The 20,000-nt window shown below is 37.9% G+C and overlaps 1 protein-coding gene across 4 annotated transcripts in view; it reads right to left on the reverse strand.

Annotated features, from left to right (window-relative positions):
• The window catches only part of LOC135219238 (RING finger protein 207-like), a 206,740-nt gene that overhangs the window by 176,215 nt on the left and 10,525 nt on the right, over positions 1–20,000 (reverse strand). For all 4 annotated transcript variants that reach the window (XM_064255834.1, XM_064255833.1, XM_064255832.1 and 1 more), the window contains exon 2: positions 5,053–5,198. In XM_064255834.1, coding sequence (XP_064111904.1) covers positions 5,053–5,198 — 146 coding nt within the window. The remainder of the gene's footprint in view (positions 1–5,052; positions 5,199–20,000) is intronic.

Consider the following 20,000-nt stretch of genomic DNA (forward strand, 5'->3'; position numbering starts at 1 on the left):
TCTGAGTCTAATCGTAGGATGCAGATCTTCAATTTTCTGTACTTATATTCCTCTCACTTCTGTCTTATCAATCTAACTTGTTTTAATTGAATTCACAACCACATCTTCACCCTTTTCTCCCCGACTTATATCAGTCCTTACTTTTGCTTCAGCCAAATAACATGATGATCAGATAGCATCTTCTACCCACCATGTCCTTTATCTTCCTCTTACGTCTATTCCGTACTAACAAACAACCTAGCAATGTTTTCCATGTCATTTTCCCTTTCCCAAGTAAGCCTACAATCTGCTTTGAAAACCACATATTTCCAACAGTCTAACTACCTCCCAAATACATTTCTAAGAGGCCCTCTCTAGTCTCAGTTACTCCAGAAGCTGTAAACCTTTTAACAATGCCATCTCTTCCTCTTCCACCTTCTTTTGTATTTCAGTCACTTAGCACGACTACCTTCTCTAAACCCGGCCAGGCATACTATGTAGTTTCAGACTCAATCACTCACAAAGCATTCTCTTTTACTCACATGGTTCTACATCGGCGTACGATTACATCTCCTTCCCCGGCCTCTTTGCCTTACGAATACATAATGCGTAAACTCATACACCTGTATTCTTTCGGTAATCCTAAGAGCTTTTCTGACATCACAAGCAATATTCCTTCCCCAGCTCTAAGCCTTTCAGCTACTTAGAACGCAATCGCTATATGCTTTACATTCCTGTACAACCTGCTCTCTCTCTCTTTAGATATATATATATATATATATATATATATATATCTATATATATATATATATATATATAATATATATATATATATATATATATATCTATATATATATATATATATATATATATATATATATATATATATATATATATATATATATATATATATAACACGACAAAGAAGATCAAGGGCAGGAAGACGAAGAGATTCACATTATGCTTTAATCCTACGTTTCGTGACAACATCGCCACATCTTCAGGGATTTTTCTACAAAATAAGGTATAATATGTTAACATAAAATAAAAGCTGATTACAAGATCCAATAGTTGAAAAGTTAAAACAGTTTAATGATAAAATTACAACTCTCACACTTAAATTGCATGCACACTTGATTAAAACAGACCAGAAGTACCAAACAACTTACAAATGACGAGAAGAACATTTAAAAATTTCAGCTAAATCATACAAACAAAAGTAACAACAAATATCATAAAAAGTAAAAGGCATATATTCGCAAAACCACAGCCAAAAACAGCTCAACACTTAACCAACCTTTCAGCATCAAAGATAAAAACACACTAAAAGTAAACAACGTCAAGAGGCACAAGGAATGACAGAATAATTAGGCTAAAAACACTGGGACAGCAGTTCGTTGGGTTCCCTTGTTTGGCCAATAATTTTAAAATCTTCGTATTTGACTGTAGCTTTACATTTAATAGTGTGCTTCCTTATATAAGGTGTTTCAGGGTTAGATAATTTACACCCAGTTCTGTAACTAACGCCCCGATGGGAATCGGCCCTGACGCCGGGTAGATACCACATATTTTCCCAGATTACATCTGGGACAAGTGTATTCATAAACGACACCCGACGTCATCAAAGGACAGAGCCCATCTTTAAACTTGAAGAGCGAGCCAATGGTTTTGGGATTCTCAGGTATAAGTTTTAGATTTACGGCTCCAAAATATCTGTGCACAATCTTGGTAAACTCTTTTCGAAAATTGTCATTTAACAGATACGGGAAGCTGGCATAAAGAGGGAGTTTGGGGACCTTAAAACAAATAGGCTGTTCAGAAACCCTTTTATTAAGTAGTTTATTTAAAATTCTATAAAAGATCTTAGAATGAAAGCAATTATTAGAGCAGTACTGGAGGAGAAAAGTAATTTCGTTGTGGAAGAGAGACCAGGGAGAGGTAAGAGACAGAGCACGATAGAGTAAGGTATATATCGAGTTAAAATGTGCTTTTCCAGGAAACACATGAATATGTTCGCAAAGGTAGGACCAAGAGGAGACCCCATGGCCATCCCCTCAATTTGTTTAAAAAGCTGTCCATTAAAAACAAATGCCGTGTCCAGCACAGCCAATTCTAAAAGAGCTTTAAAATTCGAATAACTAAAATTACAGTAAACAGACTCAGGTTCGGGGAATAGTTTATCGAGAATAATGTTTATGGTCTCTCTTACAGGTACGTTGGTAAATAGTGAGTCGACATCAAAACTAGTCATGAATGAGTCAGAGTCCTGGGGTAAAATACGTCTTTAAATTGTTCAGAATTTTTAAGGGTATACTGATTAGTGGTCAGCGGTTCCAAAAGAGGGACGAGAAATTTTGCCAGTTGGTAATTAGGTGTGTTGTAAGAGGGATCTACCCGGCGTCTTCTCAGGGTCAGGGCCGATTCCCATCGGGGTGTTGGTTACAGAACTGGGTGTAAATTATCTAACCCTGAAACACCTTATATAAGGAAGCACACTATTAAATGTAAAGCTAGAGTCAAATACAAAGATTTTAAAATTATTGGCAAAAAAAGGGAACCCAACGAACTGTTGATTTTGGAAACTCTGAACATCAAACTACGAGTTCCAACTTTAAACAACCATTCCTCTGCTGTCCCAGTGTTTTTAGCCTAATTATTCTGTCATTCCTTGTGCCTCTTGACGTTGTTTACTTTTAGTGTGTTTTCATCTTTGATGCTGAAAGGTTGGTTAAGTGTTGAGCTGTTTTTGGCTGTGGTTTTGCAAATATATGACTTTTACTTTTTATGATATTTGTTGTTACTTTTGTTTGTATGATTTAGCTGAAATTTTTAAATGTTCTTCTCGTCATTTGTAAGTTGTTTGGTACTTCTGGTCTGTTTTAATCAAGTGTGCATGCAATTTAAGTGTGAGAGTTGTAATTTTATCATTAAACTGTTTTAACTTTTCAACTATTGGATCTTGTAATCAGCTCTTATTTTATGTTAACATATTATACTTTATTTTATAGAAAAATCCCTGAAGATGTGGCGATGTTGTCACGAAACGTAGGATTAAAGCATAATGTGAATCTCTTCGTGTTCCTGCCCTTGATCTTCTTTGTCGTGTGAATAAACGACCTGTACGTCTGACCTATGTTGTATATGTATATCTAGAGAGAGAGAGAGAGAGAGAGAGAGAGAGAGAGAGAGAGAGAGAGAGAGAGAGAGAATATTAGGCTGAACCCTGGGCACTGAGACCGATTGAATGTGGCTGGAAGCCCGGAGACGAACAGAATCTGCTTTAAATTCCAAAACTACTTGTGCTGTTTGACTTGGCAATTCAAGTTCTAAACAATCTGAATATTTCTCTCTCTCTCTCTCTCTCTCTCTCTCTCTCTCTCTCTCTCTCTCTCTCTCTCTCTCTCTCTCTCTCTCTCTCGTCCCCATTTCGCTAACAATCGGGAGTGGGGCTTCGTTTTATTTCTTTCTCCGGTGCCGTCAGCGGAGCCTGACGAAGTTTCCCAAAGTGGGAAATAAATGACTTCTTTCTCCCTTCATTCTTTCTTTCTCTCGTTCTCTGCGGGACAAAGGACAATTAGGTCTGAACGCATTTTCTTAACACTCTAATATTGTGGTCATGCAACACTTACGAAAAGCGTGCGGTATTTTTGGCTCCAGAAAAGAAGTAAAGAGAACAAATGCCAGGAACCATTAAGGTGACTTACCTTCCCCCCACCCCCCTCGTTGGGTAATGTGTTTGTCATTCTTGTCAAGAGGTCTACGATGCGAGTTTCCTTCAGTTCCACGTGCCCGGGAGAGAGCGAAAGGAGAAAACACAACTCTACCACGCGTGAATTTCAATGTAACAGAGAATGGAGGCTGAAGCTACACATTCCGTAGAATCCCGACTAAAAAGCCCAACTTACGAGATTCATAGCTAAGGACTCCGGTTCTTCGATGGTATTCTTCAGCATCATGTCAATCAGACATTGTTTCTCAAAGATTAACTTCCAAGCAAGGATGTGACATCATCTTTAACTCGGCACTACATTAAGTCGAAGCTACAAAATGTCAACACTAATTTTGAATTTCAATGGAGGAAAAGTTATAACCCTCTAATAAAAATAAATTTTTTGAAGTCTTGCTTTTAATGGAAATCATTTTTACTGCAAAGACCTGATAATTTAATCTTGTTTTTGTCACTGAGTGTTTGGTAGCTTACTGAAAGATAGATGTTATTTATAAAACTTTCATCGTTATGGGGGTAAATCTTTGAAATTATGATCTCGTTCGTAAAAAGAGCATAATCGGTTAACTAAAAAGGGTATTAACGCTTGTCACGACAAAAACCGAAAAGCGATGGGCATTTTTACGAAGAGAGAGAGAGAGAGAGAGAGAGAGCTTAATCCCATTCACAAACAAATTTGGGCACTTAACCCTCCACAGGTCCTTCCCCCATCTCGCAAACATTCCATCGATCACTAGCAAAACAGAGGCGCGTGTTTACTTGCGTCACCCGTGCCACAGTTGACAACGTCGTTATGAGAGAAGGGACAAACGTCCGCGGATAAAGACCACAGAACAGGCACCCCCCCTCAACCCCCCTCCTATGGATAAACCAGTATATGGGAGCGGGAAGAAATATTAAATGAGATGGGTGTCACAGCCTGGACGGAGAGAAATGGGGAGGAAACGAGGCGCCGAACAGCAGGTGGGAAGAAAGAGCCGATCTGTTGCTTGACCCTGGATGGGTGAAACAACCTGACGGCGGAGAAGAAAAAGGAAGGGATTAAATCGCAAATGCTGCGGGGTGTTGGAGGGTATATAAGATGAGAGAACTCTCGGTTTGCGGAAAACAACGCAAACAACAACATGGTGGAAACAAGTTTGAGGTCGGACTCACGATTGGTAAAAACCTCTCTCTCGCAAACTGAGCGAAAGACGAGACATCCTGAAACAAAGATAAAAAACAGACAGACAAATGAAGATTGCAAATGTATCACTACAAATGATGCACAAACGATTAGTAAATAATTAAGGTTAATCAATCATAAAATCTCATGGAATCTCCTTTTTTTTTTTTTTCAAACTTACCACAAGTGTTACAGAAGAACATGGCGGACTGATTCGATTTATCACAGTTGGCACACTGGGGTCTCTCCTCGCAAGAGGACTCCACCAGAAACACCATGAGGTTGTCTCTCGGCGGAAACTGGCCATCCTTGAGTCCCGTTACTTTCCTGCGGGAGAGAAAGGGGAAAGAGAAAGTCTTAGGTTTCGGGCATTCTTAGTGGACGTGTATTCAGCTCCTGTGATAAGGTTTGTTCTGCCCTTCCTTAGAAAATCTATGGGAACAATACTTTCGTTTTAATCATCCTAGTTAGGTTTCTGAAAGAGACGAAACTGAAATTATGATGTACATAATATATAATCAATATGAGTGAAGAGCGATCTTGAACCTAATTAGCTGAAATCATGTATATTCAGTTTTTCTTAGAATACATCTGTATATGTGACATGGCTTTACACACACACACACAAACACACACACACACACACACACACACACACATATATATGGGTATATATATATATATATATATATATATATATATATATACTATATATATCCTATATATATATATATATATATACTAAAGTTGAAGGCGGTTGCTTGAAACCAGATAAGCATCATCGGAGGGTGGAGAGATACCAAAATCCTTTAAAGTTATGTATTTATTTGCTGACGTTTCAGGACCATGTGTCCCATTTTCGAAGCTAAAAAATTAAAAGAATAACAGAATTAAAATGAGACTCAGATTAAAACACGATAAAAAGTTATTTCTTAACAAAATGCAAATTAGGTACAAGAGAAGGGAACAGTGATTACCAAGTAGTGCTGAAGGCAAAAGCTGAGTGACTGTCAGGGTCCGTTTTGGTGCCGACGGAAACTCAAGAGAGGTACAGAGAGGAGTTGACGTGGACTGAGTATTTAATTGGGGAACCAGTTGTTTGATAAAAAGAGATTCGAGTATTGCCAATTGGTGTTCGTTTGGAGATTTGCCTATGATTTTGAAATCCTTGTAATTTATATTGTATTTGCATTTTTTCCATGATCTCTGATACAGGAAAATTCGGGGTTTGATAGTTTGACACCCGTACGATAGCTAACGCCACGATGGGAATCTAATCTTACCTTTAACAACCTCTGGGTGGAGCCCACGTACTTCCCCAGGTCACATCTGGGGCAATTAAACAAATATATGACTCTCGAGGTCATCAAAGGAAGCAGACTCTCTTTATATTTAAACAAGGACTTGATGGTCATTGGGTTACATGGGATCAATTTTAAGTTGACTGCCGGTAGGTATTTGCTTACAATAAATCTCAGTTCTTGATAGCCATTTTTATCAAGAACTGAGATTTATTGTAAGCAAATACCTACCGGCAGTCAACTTAAAATTGATCCCATGTAACCCAATGACCATCAAGTCCTTGTTTAAATATAAAGAGAGTCTGCTTCCTTTGATGACCTCGAGAGTCATATATTTGTTTAATTGCCCCAGATGTGACCTGGGGAAGTACGTGGGCTCCACCCAGAGGTTGTTAAAGGTAAGATTAGATTCCCATCGTGGCGTTAGCTATCGTACGGGTGTCAAACTATCAAACCCCGAATTTTCCTGTATCAGAGATCATGGAAAAAATGCAAATACAATATAAATTACAAGGATTTCAAAATCATAGGCAAAGCTCCAAAGAACACCAATTGGCAATACTCGAATCTCTTTTTATCAAACAACTGGTTCCCCAATTAAATACTCAGTCCACGTCAACTCCTCTGTACCTCTCTTGAGTTTCCGTCGGCACCAAAACGGACCCTGACAGTCACTCAGCTTTTGCCTTCAGCACTACTTGGTAATCACTGTTCCCTTCTCTTGTACCTAATTTGCATTTTGTTAAGAAATAACTTTTTATCATGTTTTAATCTGAGTCTCATTTTAATTCTGTTATTCTTTTAATTTTTTAGCTTCGAAAATGGGACACATGGTCCTGAAACGTCAGCAAATAAATACATAACTTTAAAGGATTTTGGTATCTCTCCACCCTCCGATGATATATATATATATATATATATATTATATATATATATATATATAATATATATATATATATATATACGCACAAATAATGAAGGACAAATACGTTAATAACCAATAAATTATAAAATCAACAGTATATCATATAAAGAAACAGCAACAAAAAGTTACCCTAATGAATATTGTAGATTAGGATGGGAGCATGACAGTTTCACGCATCTCTCCAGCAATCAAATCCATCTAATTAAATCTCACAATGAAGCAGCTTCTAAACCTTACCCATAGAAAACAGTCACAACATCATATCAGTTCACGCACAGACGAACGACCCTTTGGAAAGAGGCGACCTCCGAGAAATCCTCCTCAAGCTAATTAAGAGCAGCTCATCGGGCGATTTGAAACTACCATAAAATGAGCAGATTTTCTCGTAAATGTTACTCTTTTGCCACTTCACCTTCTTCTCAGGCAACGGGATTTTCTTGATGAAAACAGTAAATCCCGCCGAAGTGTCCATGACCGACTCCTTGGTCATAATCCACTCCGCTGATGAAGAGCTGCTCTCGTTTATAAGTAAATTCTCTGGACATCGATCTGCAGATTATGAGTTTATGATGCATGCGTCTACTTTGCTCATTTGTCTTAATAATTCAGGGTAATTGGTAATTTCAGTAAATTATTTGTCCATTTTCATAACACAAACTCAAAAAACATGAACAGAGACACGAACAAAACGCTGTTCATAAATTATCTTGGGGAAAAAAGTTACGACAATAACTTTTAGTCTCCATGTTTTTAACGAACACTAAGTGATGTTCATGAAGGATAAGTCATGACTTAAGTTCATATCAAGGAGCAAGAGTCTATTATAGCTGGCACAAAGGCAGATCGTGTTCGGTAATAATTGCAATTCAACCATTATCTCTCTCTCTCTCTCTCTCTCTCTCTCTCTCTCACTCACACACACAGACTTGGCTGCCTTCGTTCATCAAAACAAGGTCGGGGCAATGAGGAGAATATTCTTGATTCTGTTCGCAAGATATTTTTTACTGAGAGGCGTTTCTTTCGGAGTGATATAAAAATTGGTCTTCAGTGGGTTTTTGGTACCGATCACTCACCAATTTTTGGTTATTCTGAGGAAAATGATAATGGAATCGTTTAAGGTTACCAAAATATACGCAGAAAATCAGAAGGAAAATGCACTAAAATTACAATTGATGTCAGAATGAAGCAGGAAAAATGTTAACTTCTTATGCAGTAACTATACGAGTATAAAACACGCTGCCGTCAACTCGAAAGAATATCTTAACACAGTCAATTCTGCGGTTTTTAAAAGTTCTATCATTTTATGGTTACAAATCTGGAAACTGCCGTGACCTGTTCAATAGCTCCATTGCTGTTGTGAGCTATTATTTATTCCGAAGATCTGCTGAACAAAAAGATAGAGAGAGAGAGAGAGAGAGAGAGAGAGAGAGGGGGTGGGGTGGGGGGGGGGGGTGGGGGTGTGTCTAAAAGGTATGTGTTACAAAGTAAGTTGTGATGGACCTGTGAACTAACATAGAAACCAAATGCTTCAGTGAAATGTGAAAGAGCAACTCAGTTGGAAGGTATCGTTCAGAAGGGCATGGACAAGCGAGAAAAGCAGATCACACAAATTAACAAAAAACCAAAAGTTTAGCAAAAGAGGAAATGATAAAAAAAGGATGTTTACAAGTATTAAGAAACACTGAGGAAGTTTCTTTTTCAAATGTTTTTTTAACCACAGTTTCGGTGAAGATATGACATTATGTATATTTTGACACACCACCGGAAGGGTGACGATGGACGCGTCGTCAGCATGCAAGGTAAACCCCGCGGTGTTGTCATCAGTCAACATGGAAATCAAGTTCATAAATTGCCGAATGAAGTCCACCTATGATGGTAAAACATTTGGCTCCATTGGGTCATATGTTCACGGTGCCACCAAATCACATTGTTTTTTGAACCATGAATGTGAACTGAGGAAAATGCATCCATTCAATGGAAGAATTTTTAATGTTTGACTGTTCAGAGGCCTTAGTACTGCTTCTCAGTACATATTAGTCTCACATTACGGGCCGGGTGCATACTGGCTGAAAAGTGATAGTATCATTTCAATTCCCTTGTTTCTTTTACAGGCGTTTTTGAGAAAAATGTGGATAGTTTTGAAATGACGTGGAAAATACCTATCAAACGAGTACGGTACTCGAAATCATTAGATGAGTAACAGGGCAGGACAATAGACCTATAATTAAATTGATACCATGGGCATATATGCATACTCAGCGTTTGTCTCTTAGGCAACCAGTTTATAAAAGAACCAGATCTGGACCAACGCCTTTCCTAGAGAGAGAGAGAGAGAGAGAGAGAGAGAGAGAGAGAGAGAGAGAGAGAGAGAGAGAGAGAAGACGCCAAAAATGCAATAAAAAAATAGGTCCTTTAAATATGACGAACCAAAAACTACTATTAGTGATGTCTGTGATAAACACAGTCTCAATGCACAGAATTATCACTAGTAAGGTTGAAGTTTGACGAAATTCACCTTGAGCTACTCAGTGTCAGAAGAAGAAGAAGAAGACAAAGAAGAAGAAGAAGAAGGAGCGGAAGGAAAGCCTTCCGCGTTCCTCTCGTCTTCTCCGTCCGCATCCGCATAGGATATCTTCCATTTAACCGAGCATACTCATCGTCCCTTCATCTGATCACCAATTAAGTCCCCCATTCTGCTGTCTTAGTGGCACGTACGAAAATCTATTACGATCATAATTGGAACCTATGGTTTCCTACACTCAAAATCAGATGGAGAGCGCTTCTAAAAAGAACTTCGTTAATCAAGAGAATCTCGCTGCTGGCTGTATCTCTTATTCTGACTGGTTGCCTCGCTCTATTTAGCTGTCTCTCACCTCGCTGATTGGCTGCGAGTAGGTAGGGGAGAGGGAGGGGGAGGGGGAGGGGTTAAGGGATGAGTGGTACATAGGAAAAGGATTCTCTTCATTTTTACACATGCATGTGGATTCTTCTTGGTCTAAGTTACTAAAATTCTGATTCGTATGATAAATACACCTGGCATGTAAGCCAGTGTGCAGGCCTGAAGAGAGAGAGAGAGAGAGAGAGAGAGAGAGAGAGAGAGAGAGAGAGAGAGAGAGAGAGAGACTTTTACAACATAAACCTTAGCTTGGATTCCCCTGGATTTCGGCGGAATCTTTCAGCCAAAAGGGAACCTGGATGTATAATAAATACTTCATCGAGGAATGACAGCACGAGGGGAGATTAAGAAAGAAACTCATCGCGCTCCCTTTATCATTCTTCCACCGTTATTGCCAATCCATGAACTCCATCTTCATATAAATCCCTCCCGATGGGACTCCAGAGACAGAAAAGAAGAAGGAAAAAAAAAAAGCTACAGAAGAAATGTAACAGCTTGATATGGCTGCTACGATACTAAGAAATCAACTCTTGAGTCGCCGTTACGTAATGGGGATACAGCAAGATTAATTATATCCTAAATCTCAAGCTTCTTTATCTTACTTGATTCACTTGATTCAAACAACTTTTGACGATTTTTAAAAACCTGCTGACGAAAAACCTGCTAACGAAAAACTTGTTAATGAAAAACTTGGTAAAAACTTGCTAGCAAACAACTTTGTGACGAAAAACCTACTAACAAAAAACTTAGTAAAAACCTGCTAATGAACATTTTAATAACGACAAACCTGCTAACGAAAAACTTGCTGACGAAAAACTTGGTAAAATCTTGCAAATGAACAACTTGGTAACGAAAAACCTGATAAAGGAAAACTTGGTAAAAACCTGCTAATGAATAACTAGGTAACGATAAACCTGCTAGCGTCAAACTTTGTAACGAAAAACCTGCTCACGAAAAACTTGGTATCGAAAAACTTGGCAATGAAAAACTTGCTACAAACCTGCTAATGAACAACTTGGCAATGAAAAACTTGGTAACGAAAAACTTGGTAAAAACCTGATAACGAAAAACTTGGTAACGAAAAACTTGGTAAAAACCTGCTAACGAGAAACTTGGTAAAAGCTTGGTAACGAAAAACTTGGTAAGGAAAATTTGGTAAAAACCTGCTAATGAAAAACTTGGTAATGAAAAACTTGGTAAAAACCGGCTAATGAAAAACTTGGTGATGAAAAACTTGGTAAAAACCTGATAACGAAAAACTTGGTAACAAAAACTTGTTAAAACCCTGCTCACAAAAAACCTGGTATAAAAAACTTGGTAAAATCTGCTAACGAAAAACTTGGAAACGAAAAACTTGGAAATGAAAAACTTGCTAATAACCTGCTAACGAAAAACCTAGTAAAAACCTGCTAACGAAAATCTTGGTAACAATGGCGATAAGAAAACGGAAAAAATACAACAAAAGCGTATTTCTTGATTCTGAGAGTTCTAAAAATAATCTCTTCAATTTTGATATAACATGAGAGTCAGAACGCTTTTATGGCAGAATGCCGTGCCTTTCCAAAACATTTGTCGATTCAAAATAACAGCAAAATAAGTAAATTAATAGATAAATAAATACATAAATAAGCAAATACACAAATGAAACATTTAAAAAAATGTCATCTCGCATCTAACAGCTTCAGTTTTTACTAAACAGAGGCGTCAAAAGATTAATTATGGATTCATGAGATTATCAATGCTAAAAGGCCAGAGTCTGGAAGCTTTGGACATCTATTCCCAGATTGGCTAAACAATCCAGAGGAGTTTGATGACTCCTTCAGAATGACAACTGAACAATTTAATTAGTGGAGTTAACTACACCCTACAAAAGAAAGCAAAACACCAACTACCGACGTGCACTTTCAGTTGAGGAAGAATGACCATTTTCCTAAGGATTCATAGTGCTCACCTCTCCGCGGACTCGCCGTGACTGATGAAAATGGGACCGCCCGAGTTACTGACTCTGAATCGCCTTGACTCGCCTCGACTCGGCATGACTCGGTTCGCTTGGTGTAACTCTCTCATTTGAATGAATGTGGCTATTCAAGAAGAGTCATGAACCGTCTTGACTCTTCTTGACTTGACTCGACTCAACTCGCTCGGTGTAAACGCAGCCTTATATGATTATTAATATAAGACCAAACTTGGGACCAAATTCTCAAACGGATTAAGCTCGAAAAGCGGGCGTCAAACGAGTCATTTATGAATAGAATAGAATAGAATATAAAACTTAGGTCAAAGGCCAAGCGCAGGGAACCTATGACGTCATTCAGTCTGGAAGGGAAATTGAGTCTTGGAATGGAGACGTTTGGAAGGTGTCACAGGAGGATAGGTTGAGGGAAGAAAGAGAATATGAACGGAGGTACAGTCAAAGTAATGAAAGGGGTTGCAATGACGGCACTAAGGGGAGTTATTTATGAAGTAAAGAAGAGGAAAGAGAGGAGAGAGAGAGAGAGAGAGAGAGAGAGAGAGAGAGAGAGAGAGAGAAACTTATAACACTAAATTATTTTCGAAGGCGCACACAAACGCCAGGGGAGGATAACAACACGACAAAACTCTTTAAAAAAATGTCAAAATCATCACTTTCATATAACAATGTTTAAAAAGATTTTCTAATACAGCCTCAGCTCCATCCAAGTAGCGTTAGTTCCAGATCCAAAGAAGGCTGCACCGTCCCTTCTCATTAGCTCGAAAAAAATCCCTCTTCATCAACAGAACGTTATTAACACACTCGTCATTTTTTTTTGTGAGGGGGGGGGGGGGGGGGGGGGGGGGGGGGGGGGGGGAGGATAACGGAACCGACCAATCATCAACGGGGAACCAGCTTCCATCGATCTGGTTCTCCCATATGGAAGAAGGAAGGGCTCCGCTAAACTCACCGTACGCTCCGGCATTTCTTACGAGTACTAAACGGCAACATAACCTCAAAACGACGAAGCCTGTAATATAATTTTGTAAAATCGGGAACCTCATTAGGAAATGTGTGAAGCGACCACGCTGTGAGTCTAAATATACAAACATAGTTGCTGTACGAACAAAAATTCTTAAAAAAAAAGCAGAACGAACGAAAACGCCGCTGGCATGAAGCAATGAAATAACGCTATTGTTAGTGTTTATCAGCGCGTAAAGATGAAATACAAAACGGCCAACTCTGACCATTGAAGCCGGTTCGGCGGAATGTCGGAAATAAATGGCAGGTCAATGAATAACTGACCCTGAATCCGCTGCCTGCAAATAAAACTTGGATGATAATTTCCTGTTGCAGGGCTGCAATGCATCGCCGGCCACTTCAAATATAATCACCCGCCTCCCGTGACATCTACAATCCGATGTAACATGCATTCCAGCCGCTGCGCGCGTTAATACTTAATTAAATAATTCTGCCGTACCTATTTCCGGTTTCTGCATGTTCCATGCCGACGGGCGGCTGACGACGGCCTCTCGTGCTCGCGCGCCGGGAAATGCGGGCGGGATGATGGCGCCCGTGTACCTGTGCATGGATGGGCGCCTTCGGTTTCCTCCTTGATGCGACTTTCAGCGAGTGGTGAGGCTGATAGACAGGTAGACCGATGCATGTCTGATGTTACCTGAACTAATGGAGAGCTCTCCAAAATACAACACCCCCCCCCCCCCCCCACCAAAGGGAGTAGTTTCGTCGGTGTACCTCACGCGGTACTCTGTAGGCATTACTAAAGGGTATTTGGCAGCGTTTCTTCGAACTCTGAGACTGCGCCCACATTTTATGTACCCTTTTACTTTACTTACATTCCCACTTTCTTTCTTTAATTTTGCTGTCCAACTTCTTTGACAATGACACCTTAGTGCAAGTATGGGGCTTTCTCATATACCCACCTTTAGATCCTTAAACGCTTCCTTTATTTTCTAAGTCCCCTTAACTTGCTGTCCAACCGCTTTAACGCCCTCTCTTTACTGTCTTGAGCTCTAAATGGCCTACAGCGGTTCTTGTGCTCACCTTAACAACAGCCTCGTTTTCATAACATAAAACAAAAAAATAAAGAGACTTTTTGTCCTTCAGCGTTGATCATTAATTTTATACTGATATGAAAGTTCTTTTCACTTGTTTCACCATATATGAAATGTATGGCTGAAAGATTTTGCAAATAAATCTCTACGTCATTCATTCTGCTGAAGTGATATTATAATCTTGTAAGAAGAGAAAAGTAAACTTCAATCAGTATGTAACACAATTAAGGTTTGTATCAATAACCTTACAAGAACGGAGAGGTCAGCACAAGTTGGCTGGTATATATAAATATAAACCCACGGACTTGTTTAAATTACAGTCTTAGAGATTGGAACTTCCATTTTCCTTAAACCTCGGCTACTAGCATGATGCTTTCAAGCTCGAAATATTGAAAAGTTTTCTTTAGATTTACTTATTTCTGCACAAACAAATGAACGTGGGATCCCACGAAGGGCTCACACCGTCCATCTTACCAAAAATCTCAGCGAACCAAACGTTCGTATACAGGAAACTCGGCATAATACGACACGCATCTTTTGCCATACATTATCATTCATATGAATGTGATGTTAAATGTATCATTATTACCACATGTATTGCAATGTCAGCTTTTCAACTACATGCATCAAAACTTCATTCATGTTTTTTTGCATCGATTTATTTATTGGCACCTTTCTATCCTTCAACAAACACAATTGGTTGTAATATTGACCTCTGTTCTGTTCGGCTGGTGTCAGGTTCTTACTCAAGCCTTCGCTCCAGGGCCTTCAAAAAATATGGTGGAAATGTAACAACGCCGATAAATAATGTACTTGAAATAAATTAATATACACTGAGTTATAGCATTAGAAAATGTTATAGAGTGCGGGAATTAAAAGACTCATTCTCCAGTACAATGGCTTAGACCACATAACAAATATACAGGAAAACACTCTTGTAACAACTGTATTTGTACAGAAAGGCTCAGAAAACCGATGAGAAATGTTTTCCGAATTTCTTCAGTACCAACTGACCTTCCCGTTTCTAAATGTACAGTTGGTAAATTCATGAATCAAATAGGACGTTCGATCGAGGAATATTCGCCGCCATACGTTACTACAGTAAAACTGATCTGACTTCAGTTGGCGACAAACGTCTTTGAGGGAAGATGGACACCAGGAGGATGGAGCAATGAAGGTGAAGTGGAGGGGGGAGGAGGGGAAGTGCTTCATTAGCACAGGCATTTGTAAATAAATGTAATGGATGGTTGCAAGGCTGACAAAGGAGGAGCCGCAGTATGAAGGCGAAACAAATGAGAAAGCAGGATGCGCGCTCAAGATGATGAAAACACCGTCGCGTCGTGCCTCTGGACGACAACTGGGAATGAACTTCCGAGCCGATTCTCCGTTGTGGAAGAAAGTGTGGATATTAAGGGCAAACGGATGGAAAAAGGTGGAAGCTATTGAGGTCAACTGTCAGCAAAGCAAAAATTAGTTCCGAAAGGATTGAGAGAGAGAGGTAAGGAATGGGTATAAAAAGGTTACTGTAACCGAAGCAGACACGGCCTTTGACATAGTTTGGCCACCGGTGATAAGAGAAGGATCATAATAATGTTGGTGAAAATAGTCTGTGAAGATGTATTAGGCGAGGGATTACATGAAGACCCAGGAGGTGCTGTATAAAAGCAATGGCAATGAATTGATTAGTTGACTGATTACGAAATTTAGGTCTTGTTGACCAAGCGCCGAAACCCATCTGGATTATTCAGCGCCCTAATGAAAATGAAATATAAAAATCAGTATGATAGATAAAGAATAAGTGAATAAAGCTACAGAATGCATGAAAGATAGAAGTGAATGGGGCGTGGAGGTTCAACGCGCTGCTGATGAGCCTTGTTTGTACGCAATTATAGAAGATATTTTCTCCTACACTGACAAGGAATCGACCTTTATCGGGTCAGAACTGAGCTGACAGAGATTCCCTGCCGAAACCCGAGTGCAGTAAGTCCTAGTTCTCAGCCGAAAGGGCGTGCGTTCCAATGTTGGTTTTGGCAGGAAAATTACAATATATAATATGACAATTACACATAAGGTAATGTACACTCGATACTAATGAGCTACCAGTGGCCTGATATTGTAAAGCATAAAAATGTCATGCGTGCAACCAGTTATATCTAAAAATCCATCCCATTTTCTTTATACCACATCCAGATAAGCAAATGCCAATGTCTTCTTATAAGCATTGGGATGTGAACGACCGTGATCTATGTTTGACTTTTTCATGTACAAAAAGAGAGGAGAGAGAGAGAGAGAGAGAGAGAGAGAGAGAGAGAGAGAGAGAGAGAGAGAGAGAGAATTTAATCAATAAAAAACTTAAAATATACGCAACTACGTTTACAAGTAAATATCTCGAGCTAGATAGAGGAGGGGGAAGGAATGGAATGAAAGATTTTGAAGGAGGACTTCTGGGAAAGGGTGAATGAGGTGAAATTTCTCTCTCTCTCTCTCTCGCTTTTCCTCCTCTCGGACGTGTATTTTTTTCCCCTTTCTGCCAAGAGCAGGACCCGCTAAGTGGGCCTCCTGGACAAGAGTCACGTGACAAGCGGGCTCTCGGGTCCCGTCCACTACAACATGCCTCTCCACTTGACACTCATTTCACCCGTTTCTACAGAGCCTCAGGTTTTTCTCACTGGCTTGCGGCGGGTAGACACAAAAAAAAAAAAAAAAAAAAAAAAAAACAGTAAATCATTAGAGATCAGTTACAGTTTTTTTTTAATTTATCTAGCAATCTACCTATCTATCTACCTACCTATATATATATATATATATACACACACACACATATATATATATATATATATATAATATATATATATATATATATATATATATATATACACGCACTGCCAACACACTGCCAGATTAAAATTGAAAGTAACACAAAAGCCAAATACATTTCGCTCATTTTTTGGAAAGAATCTTTTTTAAGTAAATTGTCAACTCGATGGAAGTTTCCGCCTAGATAGATTTAATGGAAATTGTGTTAAAACTATCTACGGAAAAAATCACAGCTACTTAATGAAATTGGAGCGTTGTTGTATGTATGTATGTATATATGATATATATATATATTATATTTATTAATAAATATATATATTTAAAATTTAAATACACCTATATATATATATTATATATATATCTATATAGATATATATATATATATATATAAACAAAGTAACAGCCGAGTAGTTAAACTGAAACACACACACACACACACACACACACACACACACACACACATATATATATATATATATATATATATATATATATATATATATATATATATATATATATTATATATGTGTGTGTGTGTTTCAATTTAACTACTCGGCTGTTACTTTGTTTATATATATATATATATATATATATATATATATATATATATATATATATATATATATATATATAATGGTTCATCACGAAATACGATTGCGAATCGACGACAAGGACTGAGTAGAATTTCAATCCAATGTGCACAGACCTTCCACTTTCCGTCTCCTCTTTCTTCTATGCTATGAAGTACTATTTATAAGTGATTCCAGCTTACTTTTCACAGCTAAATGATGCATTAACCAAAGAATCTGGTAGATTGAAAATGACACAAGTCATAAGTATTCGTCGGTTATTATTATTTAAACAATTCCAACAATTCCCCAGAGCCTACAATCAAGATGTGTCAAAAATGTCACCTTGTAGGAACGAACATTCCACATAATGGCCCCAATAGCCGCAATATCCCCCTCCCATTCTCATGTTCCCCGGCCCATGCCGCCCCCCCCCCCCCACACTGAAAAAGGAATCGTCAAAACACAAATTCCCACTTACTGAATAATAAACAAACACCGACACAACACACATGACCATTCAGTACTAAGGGTTCGCAAAAGGCTGGGGAATAAAAAGCAACTCAAACAGAGGCACCAGACACAGCAGCACCAACAACAGAAGCAGCATCAAGCAAACACGCACACGCACACACACACAACGACGACGAATGACGACGACGACGACGAGTCTGTTTCGGACGAGGCAAACAGCGAAATGAAGGGGCGTGTGAAATTTTATGCCTGCGATCAATGGCATCTCGCTTTCGCTTTCAAACGGATGGCGGCCGTATCTTAACCCTTTTGATGGATCCACAGAGGGAAGGCCAGATGGCAGGGCAAAATGATGATGGTCTGCATGAAGGGAAGGGAAAAGGGAGGGGAGGGGAGGGGGGGGCAAGGAACGGGGTAGGGGTCTGGCACAGGGGAAGATGATTAGGGCAGAGGGTGGCATTGCCTATGCCAATGTATACCTTACCAGTGCAACATAAACCTATTTTCAGGGATTTATTTCCTTGTATTTGCTTTTTGTGAAGAGACTGCATTTTGGTTGCATTTCATCATTTGCATGTCTTGTTTTATTGCAAAAAGGCAAAGAGAAAATCATGTTATTAGTAAACATTAATTCGGAGTGCCTTGATCAGTCTGCACTGTGCAAGAATATAAAACTGGCCAGTACTTATTCAAAACTTGGTGATAGAGGCATAGATTTAAAATAATTGCGCATAGAATGAAGTGACATTAGGAAAATAAAGAACATAATAAATTCTAATATTCTCTCTCTCTCTCTCTCTCTCTCTCTCTCTCTACATACATTTACGCTATGCATTTCCCACATTGAAGTATCTGGAACTGTTGTGACCGGAAATTACATATATATATATATATATATATATATATATATATATATATATATATATATATATATATATATATACATATATATATATATATATATATATATATATATATATATATATATATATACATATACATATACATATAATATATATATATATATATATATATATATATATATATATATATATATATATATATATATATATATATATATTTTCCTACCCCTTCAATTTACTGGTCACTGCGTTCAAGTACTTTTCGTCCACAACAACGGTTGCAAATACTTGATATAAAACCGAAAAGCCACGGCGGACTAGTTTATTCGGGAGGATTTTTCAACCCGACATAAATCCTGAGTCATGGGAACCATTCCGATTTCCTCACTATCATCCATATTCCCTCCGCCGCTCCGATACTCTATTACCACTGGGATCAGTCGGTACGTACTTGCCAACAATTTTTACTAAAACGTGCAGATACGCACGTACGTACGTACATGGCAGATAAATTAGTGTATTAATTGTTTGTATGTATTCATGCATATATATATAGTATATATATATATATATATATATATATATATATATATATATATATATATATATACACGTACATGGCAGATAAATTAGTGTATTAATTGTTTGTATGATTCATTCATATAAATATATATATCATATATATATATATTTTATTATATATATATATATTATATATTATATATTTATTTATATATATACATATATATATATATATATATATATATATATATATATATATATATTATATATATGTATGTATGTGTATGTATATGTATAATGCAGAAGCTAGGTACTTATGTCGTACCTCTTCGTAAATCGGGATAAAATCCACAATATATATACATACATGTATATATATATATATCATATATTATATATAATATTATATAGATATATATATATATATATATATATATACTATATTTGAGCCCTTTTCATTAATAAGAGATAACGCCAAAGAAAAAGTAGAAACAAGTCTAGAAATAAATGCATATTTTAACTGTTGAACCAACGATAACAGCATAGAATATAAATCTACCACATTCTCAGGATTAGGACTTTTACACTGAATACTGAAAATTACTTCTTGCGTTACCTGGATTTATGAAGGACTCCTTCTCTTCCTGATAGTATATCCTGAAACTGAATTGATTAATAGAAGGTCTCACCTGGAGCTGAAGACACGAATCTAATACATTTACGTAAAGGTTGACAT

Source organism: Macrobrachium nipponense, chromosome 1 (genome assembly GCF_015104395.2).
Source record: "Macrobrachium nipponense isolate FS-2020 chromosome 1, ASM1510439v2, whole genome shotgun sequence".
Classification (NCBI taxonomy): Eukaryota; Metazoa; Arthropoda; class Malacostraca; order Decapoda; family Palaemonidae; genus Macrobrachium; species Macrobrachium nipponense.